The sequence below is a fragment of the Salmo trutta genome, chromosome 3 (genome assembly GCF_901001165.1).
Source record: "Salmo trutta chromosome 3, fSalTru1.1, whole genome shotgun sequence".
Classification (NCBI taxonomy): domain Eukaryota; kingdom Metazoa; phylum Chordata; class Actinopteri; order Salmoniformes; family Salmonidae; genus Salmo; species Salmo trutta.
This window is the reverse complement of record NC_042959.1, coordinates 53,087,588-53,112,725: the sequence shown is the minus strand read 5'-3', so window position 1 is coordinate 53,112,725 and position 25,138 is coordinate 53,087,588. Positions and strand designations below refer to the sequence as shown.

General features: G+C 42.2%; 1 protein-coding gene across 1 annotated transcript; it reads left to right on the top strand.

Moving 5' to 3' along the window:
* Positions 1 to 24,270, top strand: LOC115178403 (high affinity nerve growth factor receptor-like). The gene is made up of 17 exons (XM_029739582.1): positions 1 to 339; positions 4,561 to 4,635; positions 5,226 to 5,297; positions 8,482 to 8,550; positions 8,909 to 9,063; positions 9,323 to 9,465; positions 9,798 to 9,936; positions 16,281 to 16,613; positions 16,809 to 16,829; positions 17,095 to 17,153; positions 17,281 to 17,383; positions 18,342 to 18,494; positions 18,658 to 18,788; positions 18,904 to 19,076; positions 20,548 to 20,797; positions 21,034 to 21,192; positions 23,362 to 24,270. The coding sequence occupies exons 1-17, from the start codon at positions 140 to 142 to the stop codon at positions 23,545 to 23,547; spliced, it is 2,421 nt and encodes an 806-aa protein (XP_029595442.1). The 5' UTR covers positions 1 to 139; the 3' UTR covers positions 23,548 to 24,270.
* The last annotated feature ends 868 nt before the right edge of the window (positions 24,271 to 25,138 follow it).

The window sequence follows — 25,138 nt, the reverse complement described above, 5'->3', positions numbered from 1 at the left end:
TGGGATCACAACCCTGCGAGTCAGCCCAGAGAAGATCTGCTGTGTGTGGAGCCTCCCAGTCTGTTCTCCTGTTTAGTCCTACTCTGTCTCAGTCTGCATTGACAACTCTCTGAGCTGCCCCTCCGCAATCTCCATCATCATGGCTGTGGTTGTGGGTTCCGCTCCATGGGCAGCCCCACTGGCCCTGGTACTACTGGCAATCACCCTGGCAGTACCAGCCCTGGGAGGGTGCCCATCCGCTTGCCGGTGCTCCTTCGCCATGCTGCAGTGCCTTGAGCCCAATGGCATTGCCACTATACCCGCGTTGGCACTACAGGAGAGCGAGAACGTCACGGAAATGTGAGTGCAGTTGGTTGCTTGGATGGTTTGATTGGGTTGATTGGGTCTGCTGGGTTTGTTGTGTGTGTTTGTCAAGAGCTCATGTTCTGCTTATCTATCTGTTGGCTCAGTCTTGGATGGGGCAGTGTCGATAATGAGTTGGGTTGGCATAATGGTTAATCCGTTGCTTTGATTATCTGACGTTGGTTGCGTGACCAGCTTGAGCTGTTTGAAGCAGTAGTGGGTGTGGAACAACAAATACATGTCTTAATAGGAGATGGTGAATATAGTCCAGTAGGGAGTTTAATCAAGGCGATTGGAGAGGGGAGTTATGTAACCCTATGAATTGAGTACATTTTGTATGACCACCGGCCTTCAGTGTGTGTTAGTATGGTGATGAGCTGGTTAGATAACGGAGTTCATTTGATTGGTGTTCTTGCTTTGATGATTGCTTCTGCAAATTAGATTGGCAAAAGACACTCTGTGCAGGCACTTTTTGTGAAGTTTCACAGAACTGTTATTACACTTATTCAAGATGAAGAGTCCATGAGATTCAAAGAGTATGTATCAAAGTATGTATCCGGAGATGATCCGTATTAAATCTTATCAGAGACTTCTACTCTTAGTCCTCTTTCCATGATTTGTACAACTGGAGTTTCTCAATATCTGTTTCCAGTGAACAAATTCCACTCAAAGAACTCATCAATCTGAACTCCCCCGCTTTGAGTTGGGGTTACAGAGTCTGTTTGATCTTGTGTCTGGTGGTTTCGCACGGGCTGAACTGGGGTGCGATGCACTGTAAGGGAACACTATCGATAAGAGCAGAGTTGGTGGTAGTGGAGTGATCAGGTCTGTGGGACTGTGTTGATATTGATAGTGCTTCACTGATACTCTGCCTTGGTGACTGCAAACAGTCTCTTCCCCATCATGTATCATAGAGGCACTATAGCAGCAGGGTCTTCAGATACATACATCCTTGCCTGGTGAGGGTCATCCTCACAAACCTGTTGAGAACATGTTGTTGTACAGGAGGCTTGTGGTTCCCTGAAGAACTATTAGCCAACAGAGTATATATACTTAAATAAAACTGCCATAGAAGAGACACATATATAATATTATAAAGGGTACACAGTACACACCACCTAAATATGCGCTACAGGATCCAGATTCATACTGCATGAGTTGGATTTGTTACATATCACACCAATTGCAACATTCATATGATATCATCCCAATTGAAAAATGTGTAACATATCACACGAAATGGATGACATAGTACACAATTAGATGACGTAGTCCACAAAAAACAGGGACCACTTTCAAAACTGGCTGAAGCTATACAAAAGTTGGAGGATGCATCTTTAAGGAGTTATCTTTTACTTTACAGTACACACTTTTGTCCACTCTTTTCAGATAATTGTAAAATGGCTGTTATACTTAGGCAATACAGTACTGAAAATGGAACACAGAACTAAATGCCGTTTGCTGTAATCCCATGCTGTTCTGTCTTTGTTCCTCTCTACTGCTCTCAACAATTAACACTCAATCTGGCTTGTTAAGGGAGAGACTGCATCTACAGCATGTCCAGCTAGTGACTTTCTCCCTCTATACCTCCACTTCTTTCTCTCTCTCTCTCTCTCTCTCTCTCTCTCTCTCTCTCTCTTTCTCTTTCTCTTTCTCTCTCTCTCTCTCACTCTCTCTCTCTCTCTCTCTCTCTCTCTCTCTTTCTCTCTCTCTCTCTGTTACTCTGTCTCTCCGTCTCTCTCTCTCTGTTAATCAGTCTCTCTGTCTCTCCGTCTCTCTCTCTCTCTCTGTTACTCTGTCTCTCCGTCTCTCTCTCTCTCTCTGTCTCTCCGTCTCTCTCTCTCTCTCTTCTCAGTACCTGTGGCAAAACGTGTTACTTAGAACTCCATCAGAGCTGCTAAATTCATTCTGAATCAATTCAATCAATAAGCAAGAGCTGCTCTTTCGGCATGTGTTTCAGCGGAACAAACAAGAAACCATTAACTGTGGAACAGGGGCCCAAATTCATAATTTGTTAAGTTATAAATGAAATTTTGCGAATTTGCAGCGAATGCCCGCCTGAGAACACTAGATGAAATATGACCCACTTGGCTCAATCCAATAAGCATAGGGGCAATTGCTGATTCTCATTCCACCTGGCCTGCAATTACATTACTGCTCCGTGGGTCAAATAAATATCTGTGTTGCGCAGTGACAGACTGAAACAATAGTGCTGCACTGTTAAAGAAGGAAATATTTGGTGATGGAGATGTTTGGGGCACTGCCCAGCGGGCAAAACTGTCTGCAATGATGTCTGGCTGATGTCTTTTGTTACGTCATGGTCAGGTTGTATACTGACTGTAAAAGGACAATTTTAGTGATCAGAAAGAGAAGTGTTCACCTGGTTGTAATCTGGTTATCGGTGTCAACCAGATACCAATGAAAATATATGACAAATTTCCCAGGTATTGTCATGAAAAAAGGTTGAGTGCTGCTTTTTTAAGCTATCATATTTGGCTATACTGTATGTGAAAAAAGCTTGGAATGTTTATGTTATGCTGCTTTACTTATGGTTATTGATACAGTAATGGTGAAATATCATAGATGCTATATAACAGTCCACATAAAAATGTACTTTTCTGGCCACGTCGTGTACATATGTAGGATGTTAATTTGATCACCCCGTTGCAGGATAACTTTGATGCAATGCAGGAAATGTTCAACTTGTCCTGTATTTGAGGTTTAAAAAGGCTTCTGAAGTTACTTCTGTAATTACATTTAGACATTTCAGACTTGATTTTCCCTTATGGAAAATGTATCAACACTTAAAAAATGTCCAATAACTATAATCTGCATAATAATTCACATTTTCTGTTGCTGCAAGTGTCAGAAGGTGAATGTAGCTGGTGCATGAAGTCAGAGCAAAAATGAGTGAGCAACGTACTTTACTCATAAATCAAGGCACAAGGTAACAAATACACTTGACCAAATACAAACGCTAAATATTACGCACGGGTGAATACAGCACCCGTCAAAAAACCAGCCATCATGAACCGACATGAACATAAAAACAATCACGCACAAAAAACATGGGGGAAACAGAGGGTTAAATACATGAACATGTAATTGGGGAATGAAAACCAGGTGTGTAGAAAACAGAGACAAAACAAATGGAAAATGAAAGGTGGATCAGCGATGGCTAGAAGACCGGTGACGTCGATCGCCGAACGCCGCCCGAACAAGGTGAGGGACCGACTTCGGCGGAAGTCGTGACAGCAAGATTATTTTCCTGCTGTAGCAAACTGGCTCAAATTAAATCCTACATCTGTACACTCTTACAAAAAAGGATTTGAAAGGGATTCTTCAGCTGTCACATAGGAGAACCCTTTTCGTTTCCATGTAGAACCCTCTGTGTAGGGTACATGGAACCCAAAAAAGGGTTTTACGTGGAACCAAAACGGTTCTTCAAAGGGTTCTACTATGGGGACAGCCGAATAATCTTTTTAGGTTCTAGATAGCACATTTTTGTTCTAAGATTGAACATACAAAGAGGTTCAAGATACTGTAGTTCAAGAGTAGGGAAAAGTGACCTTGTGTTAAATGAGTGTTGAGTTGACATCCTGTCCTCTCGTGAAATAATAGGTTTGTCTGGAAAAGTGGAAAATGACTCATTGAAGAGAATTTACCATCAGCAATGTCAACTGAGTGTCTCGCAAGAAGACAAACGTTCTTTCCAAGTCTTCTCTACAGTATATTTAGTTTTGATATTAGCTTTGTGGTTTGTTTTCTTTGCATCTGTCTTGGTCTGGTTATGCTATCAGTTGTCAGGCTCTAGCCCACAAAGGCCCATGGTTTGGACAATGCACTCATGAATTTCACTATAGAATTTAACACTCAGTGCTGTACTGTGTCAATTCAGTATCTTTTTAGGGCTTTCATCAAGTTTAATACATGTAAACCCTTTTGTATTGGTCATTATATTAACTGTCCGGATTGTCTGGATTGCTGTGGGTAAAAATGATTGATAACAATAAAGATTATTTTCCGTTCAAGCATTTTGTTTTGTTGTTTATAATAGGCCTACACAGCTCATCGTTCCTAGACAGTATTTTTGTATTTTACTTTTCAGTTGCTTTTTTGTTGCTTTTTAAATTGTTTTACTCAAATCAACTCTGAATGCCATAATTAAATGTTTCCTTTCAATTTTACATTGTATTTCTTTTTTGTTTCATTACCCAGTTACATCGAAAATCAAGTCAACCTGGAGAACATTACAGAAGTAGACCTTGCCAATTATAGAGAGTTGAAGAATCTGTGAGTAACCTTGCATAATTTGTAATATGTACCTTATTTTTCTAATGCTGTATGATAATATGTTTGTAGATGTCTGTTTCTATTACTGCATGACATGCATACATATGCAAAATGTTCTACAATACACCTAGCAGTTGATTTGACTGACTTGGCTTTAAATGTTTGGTTGGTCCTGTCATTGAGTGAGTGGTCTTCACTACACTCCACCTTGTAGTACATAAGTCCTCCCTATTCATCCTCTCCAATATGCCCTCTACCTTGTTATAGCAATCTGCAGTACTAAACTTTACAACTCGACATTTCATTCCCTTTATGGCTCTTTCAATCAAGGGGGTAAACCTCCTGTGTTGCACATTAGCCATTATTCTGCACCACAACCTGCAGTCCTGTACAGTAATTTCATTTCAATCCTTCTTCTCCTTACCACTGCCGTATCCAAAGATAGGAAATGGTCTGGCGTTAGCTAATACAGCTAATACAGACTGGCTAATATACACACTATGGATTTACTGTGGCTAATTAGTAGCATAATCAGTGTTTCACACTTCCTGTTCTGTCTTATGTTTGCCTGCCGTGATTCTTCCCCCCAGCACGGTCACGTTCTGCAGGCTGGCGTACATCTCGGCTAATGCTTTCCAACACAACCTCAAGCTCCAATATGTGTAAGTGTCCTTGGTTTTACAAAGGGATTGTCTTTCCTTGTCATGTCTCGACCCATTCTTGGGTCAGGCTCTTTGTTGCTGTCAATTAAGGGGAAGCCTCCCGAGCCTTGAGATCTTGAGCTTATTATTCAGCAGAGTCACTGCAAAAATATAACGATTGCATAACAGTAGATTTCTGCTGAAATACAGATTCAAATGACTGAAATGTAATCATAATTCATTTGATACCATTTTATTCAACAGTGACCCTGTGTACGTTATTAAGGCCCAGAATGCATTGGTGTAGCATCAGAGGCTCAACAGTAGTGGGTCATGCGGGACACATTCTGACCTCTGATCTAACAGTGTGTTCAATTTGTTTTACAAGAAACATGCCATTTCAATTTAAAGTTAAAAGGATTGGGTTGACACAATGTAGACCAACCTGTTTTTACAAATGTAGTCACAATCCATGCACCACATATTGGACCACTTTTAGCATATTGAAATGATTTGGATTCCACTTGTTAGAAAGTTTGAATCAACTATATTAGAAAAACAAACACTGATGGATGAATTGTAGATTATTTTTCTGATGTTTGTGTTTCTAACACTGTCTACAAAATAGCATTAGTGTTGCCCATATGTAGTGTTGGGGAGTAGTGAACTATATGTTGTTCAACTAGTAATTTAACTACATTTAGCAGTAACTGGGTTGTAGTTGAACTAAATTCAGATCTTGGTAGTGTTTTCAGTAGTCAATGCCATTTGAATCATGTAGCGGTGCAGCTAACTACTGGAACTACACACAACTGATTTTGCGAAAATAAAACAAAATATGGGTGAAGTAGGCAAGAATTTCCTTTTTCGTCATCAGACCTGCCTAATTCTCACTTAAAACATAATTTTAGTTTTTAATAGGATAACAACTAAAACTGTGGTTGGTAATATAACCCCTTAATTCTGTTAACATCTGACCCCAGGATGAACTGTTCTTGCAATTTGTAGTCTATGACATTTCCGATTTAGATATGTTCATTTCCACACAAAGTAGTTTGGATATAGTGAACTACTTTTTCAAAGTAACTTTAGTTAAGCAAACTATGTTTTTCTTAACGGTAGCTTTAGAGTAGCTTAACTTCTTACAGTATGAGATAATTAGTAGCTTGGTAAACAATATTTTCAGAGTAGCTTCCCCAATACTGCCTGTATCCATGGCAATCATCCCTCCATCAGTAGCTGACCCTTATCTCTACCATCTTGTCCTCATCATCTTACTAAAGATGTGTGACATGTCCGATGTTGTTAATCTGAAAGACAGGCGGTTTGGGAGGAGGAGGGGGTGTAGTGGGAAGGGCTCTGAAAGGGGTTCAGGGTTGGTGGTGGGGTGGTGGTGGGGTGGGGGGCGTTCTGGCGAAATCGGAGAAGACTTCCACCAGTCACCATTTACTCGCGCATTTTGGTGGATTATCGACAACTGCTGCATAATAAATACACTCCACTAAGGGTCCATTATCGCTTAATCAATATTTTAAAGAGGGGGCTGTGGGGTGTAACAGATGTGTTTCTTAGACTGGGAGCCCCACCCAAAACGGGTGTGAACATGGGGGGGGGCTCTGATACTGTACCCCCTTCCTTGATCTTTAAGATATTTAAGCATTAAGGCCCGAGGAGGTGTGTTATATGGCCAATATTCTACAGCTAAGGGTTGTTCGTACGCACGACGCAACGCGTGGTATGTTGGCCATATATCACAAACCCCCGAGGTGCCTTATTGCTATTATAAACTGCTTACCAACGTAACTACAACAGTAAAAATATATGTTTTGTCATACCCATGGTATTCGGTCTGATATACCATGGCTGTCAGCCAATCAGCATTCAGAGCTCGAACCACCCAGTTTATAAATGAAGATGCTAGGAGCAGCTGCCATTCCCGGCCATCTTCCCTCCCTCTGTGGGCTGGGAGGAATCGAACTGGTAATAGATAAGCCCCAATGGCTAACCCATCTGACATGAACTTTTGGGAGCAAGGAAAACAAATAATTGAACCCCTGCTGGCCCCCATTGGCCCTGCCAGAGTGAATATGTATCGGTTGCATGAGCGGACTCCCCAGTGTGGTCTGCTGTCATCTTCTGAGAGGTTTTATTTACACCCTCTGTCAGCACAGAAGCATTTCAGAGCAGTCATGGTGATCTGCAGCACGTTTAAAAAGATACAATAGGGATACATAGGGGATAGCATATCTTAGCAGTGATATCCCTCAGAAATCCACTGCCAATCGCCGGCAATATTTCATATTTTTATCAAATGAATTAACCTCATACTCCTAATACACAATATTTGATATAGTAAAACCTGTTCTCCTTTCTCCTCTTGCAAGTACAAGCAGCATCATCAGGCTAATATAACTCGAGCACTCTAGTAGTGATTGATGGCCAAGTATAGCGACCACTGTCTCAGAGAAGTGTTTGAGCTAATCACCTAATGTACAGAACGGTGAGACAAGGTGTGCCAATGATGTTTGTGAATGTAGCACTTGATGTAAAATACTTGCTTGGGTAATTGAGCAGAGTATATTCGGAGGCACTAATGTGTCCACCCAGAGAGTAATTCTAAGTAGGTCCGCATTGTTCTGCAATGAGTGAACATATCTTGGGATTAGTTCAGTATGATTTATTTCAACAACATAAAAACATAAATTTGACAAAACCATCTCTCCAGATGAATGTTTATTTACTTCATCCCCTCCCAAATAATTATAGATAACACAAAAAAGTCTATTACAGACTTGGATTTTTGTCCTCATTATGGCAGCGTTTGAGAAAACAACAGCTGTCAGACACACGGTAGAACAGAAAAACTCATTTGAATAGATATAACAAATACATGTGTAAACATAACAAACAGCCAGGCTGTAATGACTGCTGATTGTTTGTGTGTGAAGGTGAGGACTCGTGAAACGTTGGACGTCCAAAGACGAGCATATGGAAACAGTGCAAAAACAAAATGGTCCCTTTTGTTTTAAATATTGAGCTGTTTGCCATGCACAGACCATTCTTATGCAAAACTCAACATGGGTGAAAGGAGGGGGGGAATCATAGGCTCAACAACAAATTGTATAATACTGTATTTTGATTTTTTGGCCATTTATATGCTGAATGTCCTGTTGGATGGATGTTGTCGCCTTATTGTATCACACAGAAACCTGGCATCTAACTCCCTGGAGCATATCAGTTGGAAGGTGTTCCATTTTCTTCCCCTGCTCAACCTGTGAGTAAAACACCACTTAGAACATCACTTCTGTACTCTCTTCAACTAGTCAACCTGTGACTGAACTATCAACTCAAAGATGGTCACTTTGTATGAGCAAAATAGACCAATTCCACTCTGTTTTGGAACTGATTGCAGAGGATTTTCAACACATATTTCACTGATGAATTATTTTCTGTATTGACTTTTCTCTCTCTATTCACTCTATTAATTCTAGAATGTTCTATTTGCTGTGTGCGTCTTTGATAATAATGACCTCGAATACTTTGTATAGTCCTTTAGAAAGAACAAGAAGGTTACACAATTGAGGGAAAACTTTCAGACAAAAGAGACCGATTTTCTCTGTGTTCTCTTTCAGGGTTTTGAGGGACAACCCCCTTGAGTGCTCCTGTGATATCCATTGGCTGCAGCAATGGCAGCTTAACGACCACAGTGACCTCGACAACCAACCGCTACAATGCTTCTCCAATGGCCATGCCCTACGGTTGGACTCCTTAGAGATGGAGAATTGCAGTGAGTTGAATTGATCAAATTTTTACTCAGTTTAGAGATAAAAATGTGTTTTTACTTTATTATTACTAAGTAATATATGCATGAATATCATATACACGTATAGTTCAATCATTGTAGAAATTGTCTGACAAGGCTTTATTAGATTTAATTGCATTAGTGGCATTGCTGATTGGATTGCTATTAAACGTCATTATCAACATTTAGTACCCCAGGCCAAACCATAGATTTTCCAACCCATTCTCGGTCCATTGTTTTGCAGCTGTACCGGATGTCGCCATTGTCCATGCCAACACCAAGGTCCAGGAGGGGGGCAACCTGACATTTGTGTGTCAGGTGAAAGGAGTGCCCATGCCTGTAGTGAGGTGGCTCACGAATAAACTGCTGTCTCGCTATACTGTACAGGTACTGAGTGATGATGTCACATGAACATACTGATTGGGGAAAACCAGCTAGATCAGTGTTTCTTCTGAGATATTGCACAGTGCACTTTTTGTTCCCCTTAACATGCCTAACATATGTTCAAATACAAACTCTAGTAACCGGATCGGGGTCATATATGAAGGAATATTCAGAACTAAAAATAAAATAGTATTATGATGTGTTTAGGTTTCCTTATTGTGTAGATTGTCATAGTCATTCAGACTCTCCTTGCATCTCAGATGTCTCCATGATTGCTGTAAACTGTAATGTGTAGCTAAACCCCTGTTGTCCTCTGCGTCTTGTTCCATCTGCAGGAGAGGTTCTGGGGCTCCACTTTGGAGCTGGAGCTGCAGCTGTGGAATATGTCCTCAGAAGACAACCTGCACAACTTGACCTGTGAGGCAGAGAACCGGGCCGGGCCTGGGAAAGAGAAAGTGACGTTGGACATTGAATGTAAGTGCCAGTGAACTATTAAAGCTGTCAGGGTGTTGAAAGCTAAAAGACTCAGTGAGAGCTGTCATACTGCAATGAAAACAGGAGAGGTAGAGGGAGAGAAAAAGGGTGTCAATTTTCCTCTCGCAGCAATGTGTATAGCCAGACATTCATTCCCCAGAATGAAATACTTTGTATTAATAATTGTGGCAAAAAATAAGCCCACCTTGTCACTTTGCTTTAACATGCCACGGGTCTTTCGTTTCGATTATTATTGTTATCAGTTGTCACTCAATAATACATTACTACAGTAGCGATTTAAATCTTGGTGGAGCAAACATTTATCTTTTTTTTATGCATACCAGCAAAGCCACTACATAACACACCACTAAACAATACATTAATTTCACTATAACGGTGACAAACGGTGCTCACAAACTGTTAGAGTCTTCTGTCCCCACAGCGGAGCTTTCCTTTCAGCACCGTGAAATTAATCCTTACTACCGCTACACCTGGCTATCAGCAGAGCCTCGTCTGGCAGCGAAACAATTCATTCAGCCTCATAAGCGGATAAGAGGCAATCCATAATTTCGATTAAGACATTAACGAGCCAGCTAAGACAGACGTGGTCAATATAACTATTTGTTCAACACTTTTGAAATGTACAGCAACAGAATTCAGAACATGGGTAGTTCTTAGAGTATTCTATCTGTACACCAATTCAGAACAGTAGGATAAATAAACGGGACATATATATCTACAGTGCATTCGGAAAGTATTCAGACACCTTGACTTTTTCCACATTTTGTTATGTTACAGCCTTACTGGGGTGGCAGGTAGCCTAGTGGTTAGAGCTTTTGGCCAGTAACTGAAAGGATGCTGGATCGAATCTCTGAGCTGACAAGGTAAAAATCTGTCGTTCTGCCCCTGAACAAGGCAGTTAACCCACTGTTCCTAGGCCGTCATTGTAAATAAGAATTTGTTACTAACTGACTTGTCAAGTTAAATAAAGGTTAAATAAAAAAATGACATTATTCTAAAATTGATTTTACTCATCAATCTACACACAATACCCCATAATGACAAAGTAAAAACTGTTTTTAAAAAAAATATTTTTACACATTTATAAAAATAAAATAACTGAAATATCATATTTACATAAGTATTCAGACCCTTTACTCAGTACATTACAGCCTCAGGTTTTCTTGGGTATGACGCTACAAGCATGACACACCTGTATTTGGGGAGTTTCTCCCATTCTTCTCTGCAGATCTTCTGAAGCTCTGTCAGGTTAGATGGTTGCTGCACAGCTATTTTCAGGTCTCTCCAGAGATGTTCGATCGGGTTCAAGTCTGGGCTCTGGCTTGGTCACTCAAGGACATTCAGAGACTTGTCCCGAAGCCACTCATGCATTGTCTTGGCTGTGTGCTTAGGGGTCGTTGTCCTGTTGGAAGGTGAACCTACGCCCCAATCTGAAGTCCTGATCGCTCTGGAACAGGTTTTCATCAAGAATCTCTCTGTATTTTGTCAAGGGGTCTGAATACTTTCTGAATGCACTGTGTGTATATATATATACAGTTGAAGTCAGAAGTTTACATACACTTAGGTTGGAGTCATTAAAACTCATTTCTCAACCACTCCACAAATTTCTTGTTAACAAACTATAGTTTTGGCAAGTTGGTTAGGATATTTACTTTGTGCATGACACACGTCATTTTTCCAACAATTGTTTACAGACAGATTATTTCACTTATAATTTATTGTATCACAATTCCAGTGGGTCAGAAGTTTACATACACTAAGTTGACTGTGCCTTTAAACAGCTTGGAAAATTCCAGGAAATCATGTCAAGGCTTTAGAAGCTTCTGATAGGCTAATTGACATCATTTGAGTCAATTGGAGGTGTACCTGTGGATGTATTTCAAGGCCTACCTTCAAACTCAGTGCCTCTTTGCTTGACATCATGGGAAAATCAAAAGAAATCAGCCAAGTCCTCAGAAAAAAATTGTAGACCTCCACAAGTCCGGTTCATCCTTGGGAGCAATTTACAAATGCCTGAAGGTACCACGTTCATCTGTACAAACAATAGTACGCAAGTATAAACACCATGGGACCACGCTGCCATCATACCGCTCAGGAAGGAGACCTGTTCTGTCTCCTAGAGATGAACGTACTTTGATGCGAAAAGTGCAATCAATCCTAAAACAATAGCAAAGGACCTTGTGAAGATGCTGGAGGAAACAGGTACAAAAGTATCTATATGCACAGTAAAACGAGTCCTATATCGACATAACCTGAAAGGCCGCTCAGCAAGGAAGAAGCCACTGCTCCAAAACCGCCATAAAAAAGCCAGACTATGGGGACAAAGATCGTACTTTTTGGAGAAATATCCTCTGGTCTGATGAAACAAAAATAGAACTGTTTGGCCATAATGACCATCGTTATGTTTGGAGGAAAAAGGGGGAGTCTTGCAAGCCGAAGAACACTATCCCAATCGGGAAGCACGGGGGTGGCAGCATCATGTTGTGGGCGTGCTTTGCTGCAGGTGGGACAATTATGTGGATATATTGAAGCAACATCTCAAGACATCAGTCAGGAAGTTAAAGCTTGGTTGCAAATGGGTCTTCCAAATGGACAATGACCCCAAGCATGCTTCCAACGTTGTGGCAAAATGGCTTAAGGACAACAAAGTCAAGGTATTGGAGTGGCCATCATAAAGCCCTGACCTCAATCCTATAGAAGATTTGTGGGCAGAACTGAAAAAGCGTGTGCGAGCAAGGAGGCCTAAAAACCTGTAGGCTCTGTCAGGAGGAATGGGACAAAATTCACCCAATTTATTGTGGGAAGCTTGTGGAAGGCTACCCAAAACGTTTGACCCAAGTTAAACAAGTTAAAGGCAATGCTACCAAATACTAATTGAGTGTATGTAAACTTCTGACCCACTAGCAATGTGGTGAAAGAAATATAAGCTGAAATCAATCATTCTCTCTACTATTATTCTGACAATTCACATTCTTAGAATAAATGTGTGATCCTAACTGACCTAAGACAGATAATATTTACTCGGATTAAACGTCAGGAATTGTGAAAAACTGAGTTTAAATGTATTTGGCTAAGGTGTATGTAAACTTCTGAGTTCAACTGTATATATATACAGTATCAATCAAAAGTTTGGACACACCTACTCATTCAAGGGTTTTCTTTCCTTTTTACTATTTTCTACATTGTAGAATAATCGTGAAGACATCAAAACTATGAAATAACACATATGGAATCATGTAGTAACCAAAAAGGTGTTAAACAAATATACACAATATTTAGGATTTTAGATTCTTCAAAGTAGCCACCCTTTGCCTTGATGACAGCTTTGGACACTCTTGGCATTTTCTCAACAAGCTTCACGAGGAATGGATTTCAATGAACAGGTGTGCCTTGTTAAAAGTTAATTTGGGGAATTTCTTTCCTTCTAAATGCGTTTGTACCAATCAGTTGTGTTGTAACAAGGTAGGGGTGGTATACAGAAGATAGCCCTATTTGCTATAGGACCAAGTCCATATTATGGCACGAACAACTCAAATAAGCAAAGAGAAATGACAGTCCATTGTTACTTTCAGACATGAAGGTCAGTCAATACGGAACATTTCAAGAACTTTGAAAGTTTCTTCAGGTGCAGTCGCAAAACCCATCAAGCGCAATGATGAAACTGGCTCTCATGAGGACCGCCATTGGAAAGGAAGACCCAGAGTTACCTCTGCTGCAGACGATGAGTTCATTAGAGTTACCAACCTCAGAAATTGCAGCCAAATAAATGCTTCACAGAGTTCAAGTAACAGACACATCTCAACATCAACTGTTCAGAGGAGACTGCGTGAATCAGGCCATCATGGTCGAAGTGCGGCAAAGGATCCACTACTAAAGGACACCAATAAGAAGAAGAGACTTGCATGGGCCAAGAAACACGAGCAATGGACAATAGACCGGTGGATATTTGAGATTTTTGGTTCCAACCGCCGTACCTTTGTGAGACGCAGAGTAGGTGAACGGATGATCTCCGCATGTGTGGTTCCCACCGTTAATCATGGATGAGGAGGTGTGATGGTGTGGGGATGCTTTGCTGGTGACACAGTCTGTGATTTACTTAGAATTCAAGGCACACTTAACCAGCATGGCTTCCACAGCATTCTGCAGCGATACGCTTTCCCATCTGGTTTGCGCTTAGTGGGAATATTATTTGTTTTTCAACACGACAATGACCCAGCTCACCTCCAGGCTGTGTAAGGGCTATTGACCAAGGATAGGGATGGCGTTCTGCATCAGATCACCTGGCCTCCACAATCACCCGACCTCAATCCAATTGAGATGGTTTGGGATGAGTTGGACCGCAGAGTGAAGGAAAAGCCGCCAACAAGTGCTCAGCATATATGGGAATTCCTTCAAGACTGAAAGCCTGAAAGCATTCCAGGTGAAGCTGGTTGAGAGAATGCCAAGAGTGTGCAAAGCTGTCATCAAGGCAAAGGGTGGCTACTTTGAAGAATCTAAAATCTAAAATATATTTTGTATATTTCTTTAACACTTTTTTGGTTACTACACGATTCCATGTGTTTTTTCATAGTTTTGATATCTTCACTATTATTCTACAATGTAGAAAATAGTAAAGAATAAAGAAAAACCCTTGAATGAGTAGGTGTGTCCAAACTTTTGACTGGTACTGTATATGTAAATATTTTTAGCTAAACAGGTGGGGCTCAAAACAGGTGACTCTGCCTCACCTGCCCTGAATGACGAGTTGCCACAGCATTAGTAATACATCACTGTGACATTACATTGGTGATGCATTATTTTTATAGTTGCATTTTTCTCATTTATCAACCCTACGCGGACAAAGACCTCAAACAGATGACAGAACAAAACCTTAGCCCAGCTTTGCTACTGAAAAATATCTGAATTGCTGCAAACTGTGATCCCACAGAAGAGAGTGCGTTGATGCATTAGCAATACATTACAGTAAATATTGGCCAAACAATATCATTTCACCAACTCAGTGACACTCATTGGAAAATAAATCCCAAAAAGAGTTGCAGCCAAATGCATGAGCATCGAGGGACAGTTAATGAATGTAGGGAGGAAAATGGGCTGATAAGCGTGGTAAGATTCGATAAGAGGCCCGGCTAATGGACTTCTCCCTCCTACTCCGGAACACAGTGTTCATCCGGAGTGATTGGCAGCCTGTAAGTGCGTTAGCGTGGCTAATCTATCAACATCAGTCCCCCTGGTGGATGGACACTCATTAACCGCTAGCCTTTAATTACCCTTAATTAGCTCCCCGATCAGTGTGGTGTTTACAGCCAGGGCTCTGTTCTGTTGAGTGGCTGGTCTGACCACTTCCTGTGATTCAGGCGATTGGTGCTGCGTTCAGTAATATACATATATAAAATAAACTTGTTTGAGAAAAGGTTTTTCAAAATGAAAATATAGACTACACCCTAGGAACCGATTGCAAGAATCAATCAAACAAATCTAATCTACGAAGAAAACATTTAACGGTTAACTATAATTTATTATTTAATTTCATACAGAGTTCAACATAACTCATATTGTGCTCTTTTCTAACTCACTATTAACTAAATTGGGGACATGAAGTCAAACCTGATGGGTTGTGCTAATTGTGCTAATTGTGCTATTTTTTGCCATCCATGACTGTCTTTAGCATCTCTTTTCAAAGATAATCTCAAGAGGAAAGAGACAAATGCCTTGGTATCCCTTTAGCACAGTATTTTCTGCAGTAGTGTCATAGGTTAAGAGCAGTGGAATGGTCGGTGGAAATTGTCAGAGTGAGGGGTCTCTCTGCATCAGCATAGTCTTCGATCTAAAGAAGCCATTTCCTGTAGCTTCTTGTCAGCTCCGTGCTTCCAGGTAGTTCTTGTGGTTAGGGGCCCTAACAAAACCTGGATTCATTATTCATACCAGGTCAACAGGTTGACAGTGCAGATGGAGAACATTGATTCATGGAAACTCATAGGAGGAACCTATAGGGCACTTGGATGAGGCTGTACCTTCTATTGACCAACCAATAACTTTGTCTGAAACAGGTTGGATGTGGTAAACTGAAAATTCAGCACAAAGAGATAATTTATGTGTAGATAACTATGTTTATAGCTTTGTGGATAATTATTTCAGCTAAATGTAATCTCATTCTAATATCATGTTTAATGATTTACACATATTTATTGTAAACGATTTTGAAGGGATTGCTCACTGTACAGTAGGTTGACCAATGTTCTGAATTCAGAAATAGCCTTTGTTTCACCTTATCGCCGTACTCATTCACACATCCTAACGGACCACATCTCATGTCTTCCATCCAGTTCCATCCAAAATCATATTCCTGCACAACGCCGAGCAACAGCACCACTGGTGTTTCCCCTTTAAGGTGGACGGGAACCCTGAGCCAACCATCCGCTGGCTTTTCAACGGCTCCAACCTGACCGAGGGCCATTACACCTACACACAGTTCATTCCCGACTCGGACGACGGCTCTGTGAAGCACGGTTGTCTATTTCTCAACAAGCCCACCCACCTGAACAACGGCCTCTACACCATCATCGTGGGGAACAGACTGGGCGTGGACCAAGCCACGGCCACAGGGATGTTCATGGACAACCCCTTTGACCCTTTTGATCCTGAGGGCATCATCCCAGGTGATTGTCTGAAATTAAAGGTCATAGAATAATAATAATAATAATAATAATAGCAATTTAATAGGATCTCAATGATACTGACCCTCACTATTCACCAACTTGTGTTATGTTAGATACAGTCTCATGTGCTTGCATGTACAGTATGTACTGTATACTTAGTCTAAATTTGTCATCCTCTCCTTTTCTTCATGCCAGTCCTTGAAGAAAGTGATCCACGTAAGCCTTTTGAATGTTATTTTAACAGTGACTATTACCTTGTAGAAACAGAACTTTCTAAACTGTACCTAACGAGAACAAAAAATACTTATCACAGGTAGTAGAGTGTAAATTACCCAGGATTCTGTTTTCAGATACTCCACGTATCCCCCCCCAACATTTTTTTTATACACTGTGTCAATGTCTTGCATACTTTATATGTGGTTATCAAGGTGATTTGTGAGTAACGATCCATCATTAATGATTCCTTTTCTGCTCCCTCCAGTTCCCACCAACAAATCTAATGAGGATGTCACTGAGAACACGGATAGCAGAGTGTTTGGGGTGAGACGCCATTCAATGGGTCTGAAACATAGTAATAATATAACATACAGTATGGAATGCTAATGTTTTAGCAAATTTCTGGTATGCTATGCTAAGCTATGTTGATGCTAATTATGTTTTTGTGCAGGTGTCAGTGGCAGTGGGTCTGGCTGTGTTTGCTTGCGCCTTCCTCCTCATTATGGTACTGGTCATCAACAAGTGCGGCCAGCAGTCCAAGTTTGGTATTCACCGTAAGTGACAGTGCAATGTGTTTCAGATATCACAGTAGTGTCTGTCGGTTGTCATTTTGAACAAAGTATAGTCTCCTATACTCAGAGGGTAAGCAACACGTTACTTGGGATTTCACAGAAGACAGCTATGAAACAACCTGAGATGGGTTAGCTGTTCTCAAAACACCTCAGTTGTTAGAAAGTGAAGGGTTGAGACTGAATTCGGACATTTCCCTGTCTGGATAATTCAATAAGAGACAACCCCAGGAGAATATGACACTTTGCCAATGGTAAAGACTCTGAAAACGCATATCCATTCCAAACTGAAACTACCAAAAGCCGGCATCAATGCCAACTCATTTATTTCATTATCACTTTGGAATTGCCAATAGTTCCGCAGAAAGCATTGTATTCCTTTCTAAAAGTAATTCACATGAGGCCAGGCAAAATAGGGTTTCCACCAGGCTGTAACTTTGCACACTGTCAGCCCAACAGCTCGGTTAGAGTGCCTTAATTACAGCAGTGAACGGCGTCAGGAGCCCCTAGCAGCAGCGTGGGCCATTAAAGAAGACTGATGGAGACCAGCTACGGTAGGCCTGATAGGTCCTCTCGGACCACCCCAGAAAGTGCCTAAGTGGGCCTGATTGCCTAAGTGGGCCCCCCTCCTGGCCAACTCGTTTCCCCTCGCTTGCTGCCCTCCACCATTTTCTATCAGGGGCTCTGGGGGTTCTGTGGTTTTCTCGTTGAGTGGGTTTTACGATTTTTAATACTGTCTGCAGAAAATACAGTAGTTGCTTACTGCTCCGACGTCCACTTCCAACATTTTCTTTGTTACTGAACAATGCATCCATAAATTGCTGAAAAATAAATGGATGTATCACATTCAGGTCTCTCTCTCTCTCTCTCTCTCTCTCTCTCTCTCTCTCTCTCTCTCTCTCTCTCTCTCTCTCTCTCTCTCTCTCTCTCTCTCTCTCTCCAGGTTCATCTGTCTTGGGAACAGAGGATGATCTTGCTGTGTCACTGCGTTTCATGAACTTTGGGGCCAGCCCTCCTTCCTCTGACGACTCTGGCATGTCCAGCTTTGTGGAGAACCCCCAGTACTTCTGTGGCATCTTCAAAGACAAAGACATGTGTGAGTGGAATCGGAATACAACTAGGGAGTGGATACGTGCTAACTTCATTATGATTGCATTTAATATCTACCATGTTTTTTCCCTGGATAAAGTTGGTAATGCAGTGATCTTACAATGTTTTATAAGGCCCAATGTTAAAAGCCTTTCTCTTTGTATGTACAGGTGTGCAGCACATCAAAAGACAGGATGTAGTTCTGAAGTGGGAATTGGGTGAGGGGGCGTTTGGCAAAGTCTACCTGGCAGAGTGTGCCAACCTCAGTCCTGACAGTGACAAAATGCTGGTGGCCATCAAGGTATGCATGAGACTTCCATCCATGGCCACACTTTCAGAGGTGCATTACATGAAGTTTAGACCTCCTAAACATGATGATGTCATATCCTCCCGTGACTGTGTTTCTCTGTGGTCAGACTCTGAAGGATGCCAATGAGTCGACCCGGCAGGACTTCCAGAGAGAGGCTGAGCTGCTCACAGTGCTCCAGCACCAGAACATTGTTCGCTTCTATGGAGTGTGTACAGACGGAGAACCACTGGCGATGGTGTTTGAATACATGAGACATGGAGACCTCAACCGCTTCCTCAGGTATGGAAAAGAAACAGAACCTCGTACTTAAATCCCCACAGGGACAACCTCATGGCCACCCATGCTAACCTTCCCCTGTTAACTTCTACTCATTAGCTTCAGCATGGTAACTATTTAGAAGCCGAGGGTTATTGTTCTGACATCTCTGCATCGTTGTGTCCACTGCTCTTCAGCAAAGCCACTTAATTGACCTTGATGAACCACACAAATGCAACTGTTTCTATGCCAAGCCACACTTGTAGACACCATCGTCCTCACTGCTCTACCTTGTTGTGTTCCCAAGACAATAACCCACTTGGGGTGGACCACATGGACCAACAATGTGTTGCAGTGGTTAAGGACACTTAGTTGTGGGAGTACCAAATAATTTCTGTGATCTGGGATGACTGAATATGTGATTTTAGATGCATTTCGGACATAATTTCATTGAAGATATCCACGTCAACCGCAGAACTTCTCGTAGCCTGTCTACACTCTGAAGTTCTAAAGACAAGTCTGGTCCAACATGGATGCAGGAGATATGTTCACTGAGCACTCAGACAGAGCACCACGTTGATACTGTAGATGACCACTCATGCTGCACCTGGGACGTACTCTGAGACCCCATTGAAACAGACATAGACAGTGTATGTCTGCCACTGCCAGGTGTCCAGTGGGGCCAGACTGGGAATGGAGACTCAATGCGCACACAGACACAGCCCACACTATCCAGATTCATGGATAGATGGAAATCACATTTCCAAGCAGACAGAATGGATGTGTGTCTCTTGGCCTATGAGGCAGCTGCTCGTCTACCCTACCACCTGCCTGTTAAACTAATAGTGATAGAATAGATAACTTCCTGCAAGTGACACATTTCTATTAGGATTGATGGACACATCGAGGAGCTTATTGGGAGTGAGCTGCAAGTCAGAGTGGGTGGGGTGGATGCCATATTGAGAGAAACTGGAACGTTTGAAGAGTAAGGCTATCATGCATCTCGAAATCAAATTATTCCAAATGAACGCAAGGCGTATAACAAGCCTTATGTTTCCTATTAACCATCTTGTTAAGTTGTTTTGTTATGGCTTGGTCTCTAGCTGACCGCCTCTATTATACTTAAAAGATCTCGTATACGTCCAACATGTTCCATCTGCAGATTGCATGCAGTAATCATCCATCTGGTCACTGTATGTTGCTATTGCATCACTAGGTTGGTGCAAAAGTTCATGCATCAAAGGACCAATCAGAAGCCTAAATTAATCTGGGCGAGCTGGGCCCATATCACAAAGCGTCTCGGAGTAGGAGCGCTGATCCAGGATCAGGTCTCCCGGTCCATATATTCATTATGATCTAAAAGGCTATGTGATCCTATATAAACACTACTCTGAGACTCTATGAATATGGGTCCTGATGGATGTCAGCCAAAGTATGTCACCAAAAAGCCTGTAAAACTCGAAAGGTCGTGACCTCTCCTCCCCCTGTCCACCAGGGCGCACGGTCCAGACGCCCATATCCTGGAGGAGGTGAAGATGCCCCCGCTGGGCCAGCTCACTCTTCCCCAGATGCTGCACATCGCCGCCCAGATCGCTTCGGGCATGGTCTACCTGGCCTCCCTTCACTTCGTGCACCGGGACCTGGCCACACGCAACTGCCTGGTGGGAGATATGGGAGAGAGTCTGATGGTCAAGATAGGAGACTTTGGCATGTCCCGGGACATCTACAGCACAGACTACTACAGGGTAAAGGTGGACGTAGTGAAATACTTTTTTAGGGTGGGGATTTGTTATCGAACACGTCATTGTCATGTAACATTTCACAAAAGAGTATATCCAACTCTATGTACAAAAAAATACATATTGATATTTTCAATGTATAGGCTTATCACATATGAAGTAGCATGGTACATCTCCATTGTCATATTAATTATAATTCTATGAATGTACAATTGAATGACCATTGACCTCACTCCTGTCAGGTGGGTGGGCGTACGATGCTTCCTATTCGCTGGATGCCCCCGGAGAGCATCATGTACAGGAAGTTCACCACGGAGAGTGATATCTGGAGCTTTGGAGTGGTCCTCTGGGAGATCTTCACCTATGGGAAACAGCCCTGGTACCAGCTCTCCAACAGTGAGGTAAGGAACTGGGCACTAGGTAGGAAGCAACATGGGGTGGCAGGTTGCCTAGTGGTTAGAGCATTGGGCCAATAACTGAAAGAGTGGTGGTTCGAATCCCTGAGCTGACAAGGTGAAGAATCTGTTGATGTGCCGTTGAGCAATGCTCATTTCTCCAGGTGCTGTTCATAATGGCAGACTCTGGCTGTGACCCTACTCTCTGATGATGTCTCAGGGAGAGTGGGATATGCAAAAACACATTTCCAATTCACATGTGAAATAGGACAAATATAAGCACCTACCTTTTTTTGTGAAAGGGGCATCTTTGTATTGGTGATCAAAACCTTCTAAATTCATAGTAATAATGAAGTAGCTATAACTCTGATATCTAGTTGCGTTGAGTAATGGAACAGTGTCCAGGCAAAGTGTAAATACTGTACCACAGCATCATTCAGCCAGTGGATAGAGGGTGAAGTGTTTGATCATAGAGGGAGACTAGAGCACTAGGATTTCCCGTCTGCTATACAGCCAATCAATGACTTCATAGTAATCATGGCGGGCCCAGTCCAACCCTTTTAGGTTGCACCCCAAGAAGTGGACTCTGTCCTGACCGCAACACACCATTATGGACTAGAACCCTCTTTCGTTTCAAGTGGAGGGTAGATCAATTTTCCCGTCCACTCAATTCTAATCTCATTGGCTCTCATCTTTGCCCAGGGCCAATGACGTTTAACCTTGTTAACCTAATCCTTCCCGGCCAATGATGGACGTGTGTAATTATCATGTCGTCTAATTAGGGAAGGCAGGGATAAATCATCCCAAACACTCCATCTAGGTCTGAGATAAGGAGACGGGCGGCCATCTTGGAAAGTCACTATACATTTTTGTTCACTTATGAAGATGCACACAATGTTCTGAGAACCTTATGTTTCTTAGAGCTCGGTGAGAGCATGGTTGTCCTATGGTTTTTATGCATACAACCTTCCCACAACTTTCTGGGAATCGTGCAGGATAGTTGCTTTGAAACATTCTCAGCACTTTTAAAAAACGTAACAATAAAACATTATTTTCTTGGTGTTTCATTACTTTAACAGAACGTTTCCTAAAAGTTATAAACTAAAATGACAATAATGTACAGCTTTGTATAAGTAAAAAAACATGACATGCTAGCTCCATCCTGGTAGTGCCGTGGACAAATTTCATGGCTGAAGAACAGAAGATCATAGGTTTGAATCTCACTGATGCTGTGCCACAATAAAAAATACATGTGTTTACATGATTAATGGCTAAACAAATTAATTTCCATGAGTCCTATCTGTGCTTGGAGTTTCAAAACAATGATTCTAAGCTAGCAGTGTTATTGAAACTCAGAATGCTATTTAATTACCTTCAAATAACCAATAATTTCCGTTCTGAGAATGTTAATTAAACCTCAATGGAAAACTTTCAGGGAACTATAGTAAAACGTTTTCAGAACCTAAAAATATCAGGAAAAATTATCACTTCAAATCTCAGAACATTTAAAAAACTTTCTGCTTTACTGGTCAGGAAATGTATGGCTTCGTTCCCAGAACCAATGGGAAACCAAAAACGTATGTTCCCACAACATCCAAGGACCCAAATGTGCTAGCTGGGCATTATAGTATCATGAGGTTCAGTGCTGACAGGTCTCTTCAGTTCATTGGATTAGGTTAGGGATATTGAACTCTTTAAAAGGGTTAAGTCGCTGGCTCTTTGTGTGATGTGGGGCCAAGGGCAGTCCTTGAATGAGAATAGGCATAGTGCAATTCAGTTCTTGACAGTGATAAATGCATCGAGCCATGCCATGTGTAAGAATGTGTCAATTTGACCATTTTTCTGATGAATACCATTCCATTGTTATGAAAGATCATCAGCTTTTTAGAGGCAACATCTTTGGTTCTCACATAACGTTCTCCGGAATTGTGCAGAAGTTGTCGACTCATCTTGACAACTCCACTTATTGTTCTTACCCAAGTGTCTTCACCTTAAGCTCTCTAGCGGAGCTTGAGCTTGTCTGGTCAAATTAATGAAAAGTGACAATCATGAAAACATTCAAACCCTGAGGTAATAGCCCCAAATAAAGAGTCATTGTAAAAACCTAGAGTTACTGTAGCTAGCAGACCTTCTAATTCTAACCCCCTCCCTGTGCCTCTATTTTCACCCCCACAGGCTATCGAGTGCATTACACAGGGCCGGGAGCTGGAGAGACCACGCACTTGCCCCAAAGAGGTGCACGGCCTGATGCAGGGCTGCTGGCAAAGGGAGCCCCAGCAGAGGCTGGTCATCAAGGACATCCACAGCCGCCTCCTTGCCCTTGTCAAGAGCCCCACTATCTACCTGGACATCCTGGGGTAGAGGCTGGGAGGTCTGGGGCTGGGGCAGTGTCCAGGCAAGGGGAAGTAGGGGAACTTACGGTCAGGGATGACGTGTATTGGGAAGGGGTGGGAGTTAGGTAAAGGACTGTGCGATGGCAATCCTGAACCTAAGCATTGCCGTCATTTACCTCTATGGGTCTTAACCACACCGACACCCCTCTGATTGGATATTTGGTCAGGTCGGACTTTGCTAGGATCTGGTCTGATAGGGACCATTGGGTTGGGAAGGGAGTAGGGTGAAGTTCCCCCTAGATGCTGATATTGGGTATTTTTGGGCCACTAATGGTTACAGATAGGATTGGGGGAGGGGAAGCTGATCCCAGATCTGTGCCTCAGAGTAACTTTACCCTGAAGCGATGGGAAGACTATGACGATGGGGGTTACTTCCTACTTCCTGGTCACTGTTTCTTAACCCTAAAGCTGGACATACTGTATGGACACTGGCAACATCCATGCTGCTTCAGCTTTGCCTACTACCCCTGCTCACCTCGTCTCGTGACGACCCAGCCCCAACTCTGTGTGCCGCTGACAGGGAGCGGGAGGAAAAGGATGGGCCAGCGAAGACCTGTCAAGTGTTTACTGTGAGTGTTTTATTGTGTGACTGAATGGGTGTCGTCCTGATGAAGGGTTTTGCATGATTGGAGGAATGCAGACTATACAGTGCCTTTGGGAAAGTATTCAGACCCCTTGACTTTTTACACATTTTGTTACGTTACAGCCTTATTCTAAAATTGATTAAATCGTTTTTTCCCCTCATCAATCTACACAAAATAGCCCATAATGACAAAGCAAAAATAGTTTGAATTTTTTTTGTGCAAATTTATTACAAATAAAAAACTGAAATAAACATTTGCATAAGTATTCAGACTCTTTACTCAGTACTTTGTTGAAGCACCTTTGGCAGCGATTACAGCATTGAGTCTTCTTTAGTGTGATGCTACAAGCATGGCACACCTGTATTTGGGGAGTTTCTCCCATTCTTCTTTGCAGATCCTCTCAACCTCTGTCAGGTTGGATGGGGAGCATTGCTGCACAGCTATTTTCAGGTCTCTCCAGAGATGTTCGATTGGGTTCAAGTCCGGGCTCACAAGGACATTCGCGTTGCCTTGGCTGTGTGCTTAGGGTCGTTGTCCTGTTGGAAGGTGAACCTTCGTCCCAGTCTGAGGTCCTGAGCGCTCTGGAGCAGATTTTTATCAAGGATTCCATCGTACTTTGCTCCGTTCATCTTTGCCTCGATCCTGACTAGTCTCCCAGTCCTTGCAGCTGAAAAACATCCCCACAGCAAGATGCTGCCACCACCACCATGCTTCACCATAGGGATGGTGCCAGGTTTCCTACATATGTGACGCTTGGCATTCAGGCCAAAGAGTTCAATCTTGGTTTCATCTGCCCAGATAATCTTGTTTGTCATGTTCTGAGAGTCCTTTAGGTGCCTTTTGCAAACTCCAAGGGGGCTGTCATGTGCCTTTTACTGAGGAGTGGCTTCCTACTCTACCATAAAGGCCTGATTGGTGGAGTGCTGCAGAGATGGTTGTCCTTTTGGAATTGTCCTCCCATCTCCACAGAGGAAC

What these genes read in the sequence shown, in the direction of transcription:
- LOC115178403 (XM_029739582.1), top strand. Translation starts at nt 140, where the DNA reads ATGGCTGTGGTTGTGGGTTCCGCTCCATGGGCAGCCCCACTGGCCCTG. An exon ending in TCCTGAGGGCATCATCCCAG is followed by an intron (nt 16,614 to 16,808) that starts GTGATTGTCTGA and finishes TCTTCATGCCAG; the next exon opens with TCCTTGAAGAAAGTGATCCA. An exon ending in CGGATAGCAGAGTGTTTGGG is followed by an intron (nt 17,154 to 17,280) that starts GTGAGACGCCAT and finishes GTTTTTGTGCAG; the next exon opens with GTGTCAGTGGCAGTGGGTCT.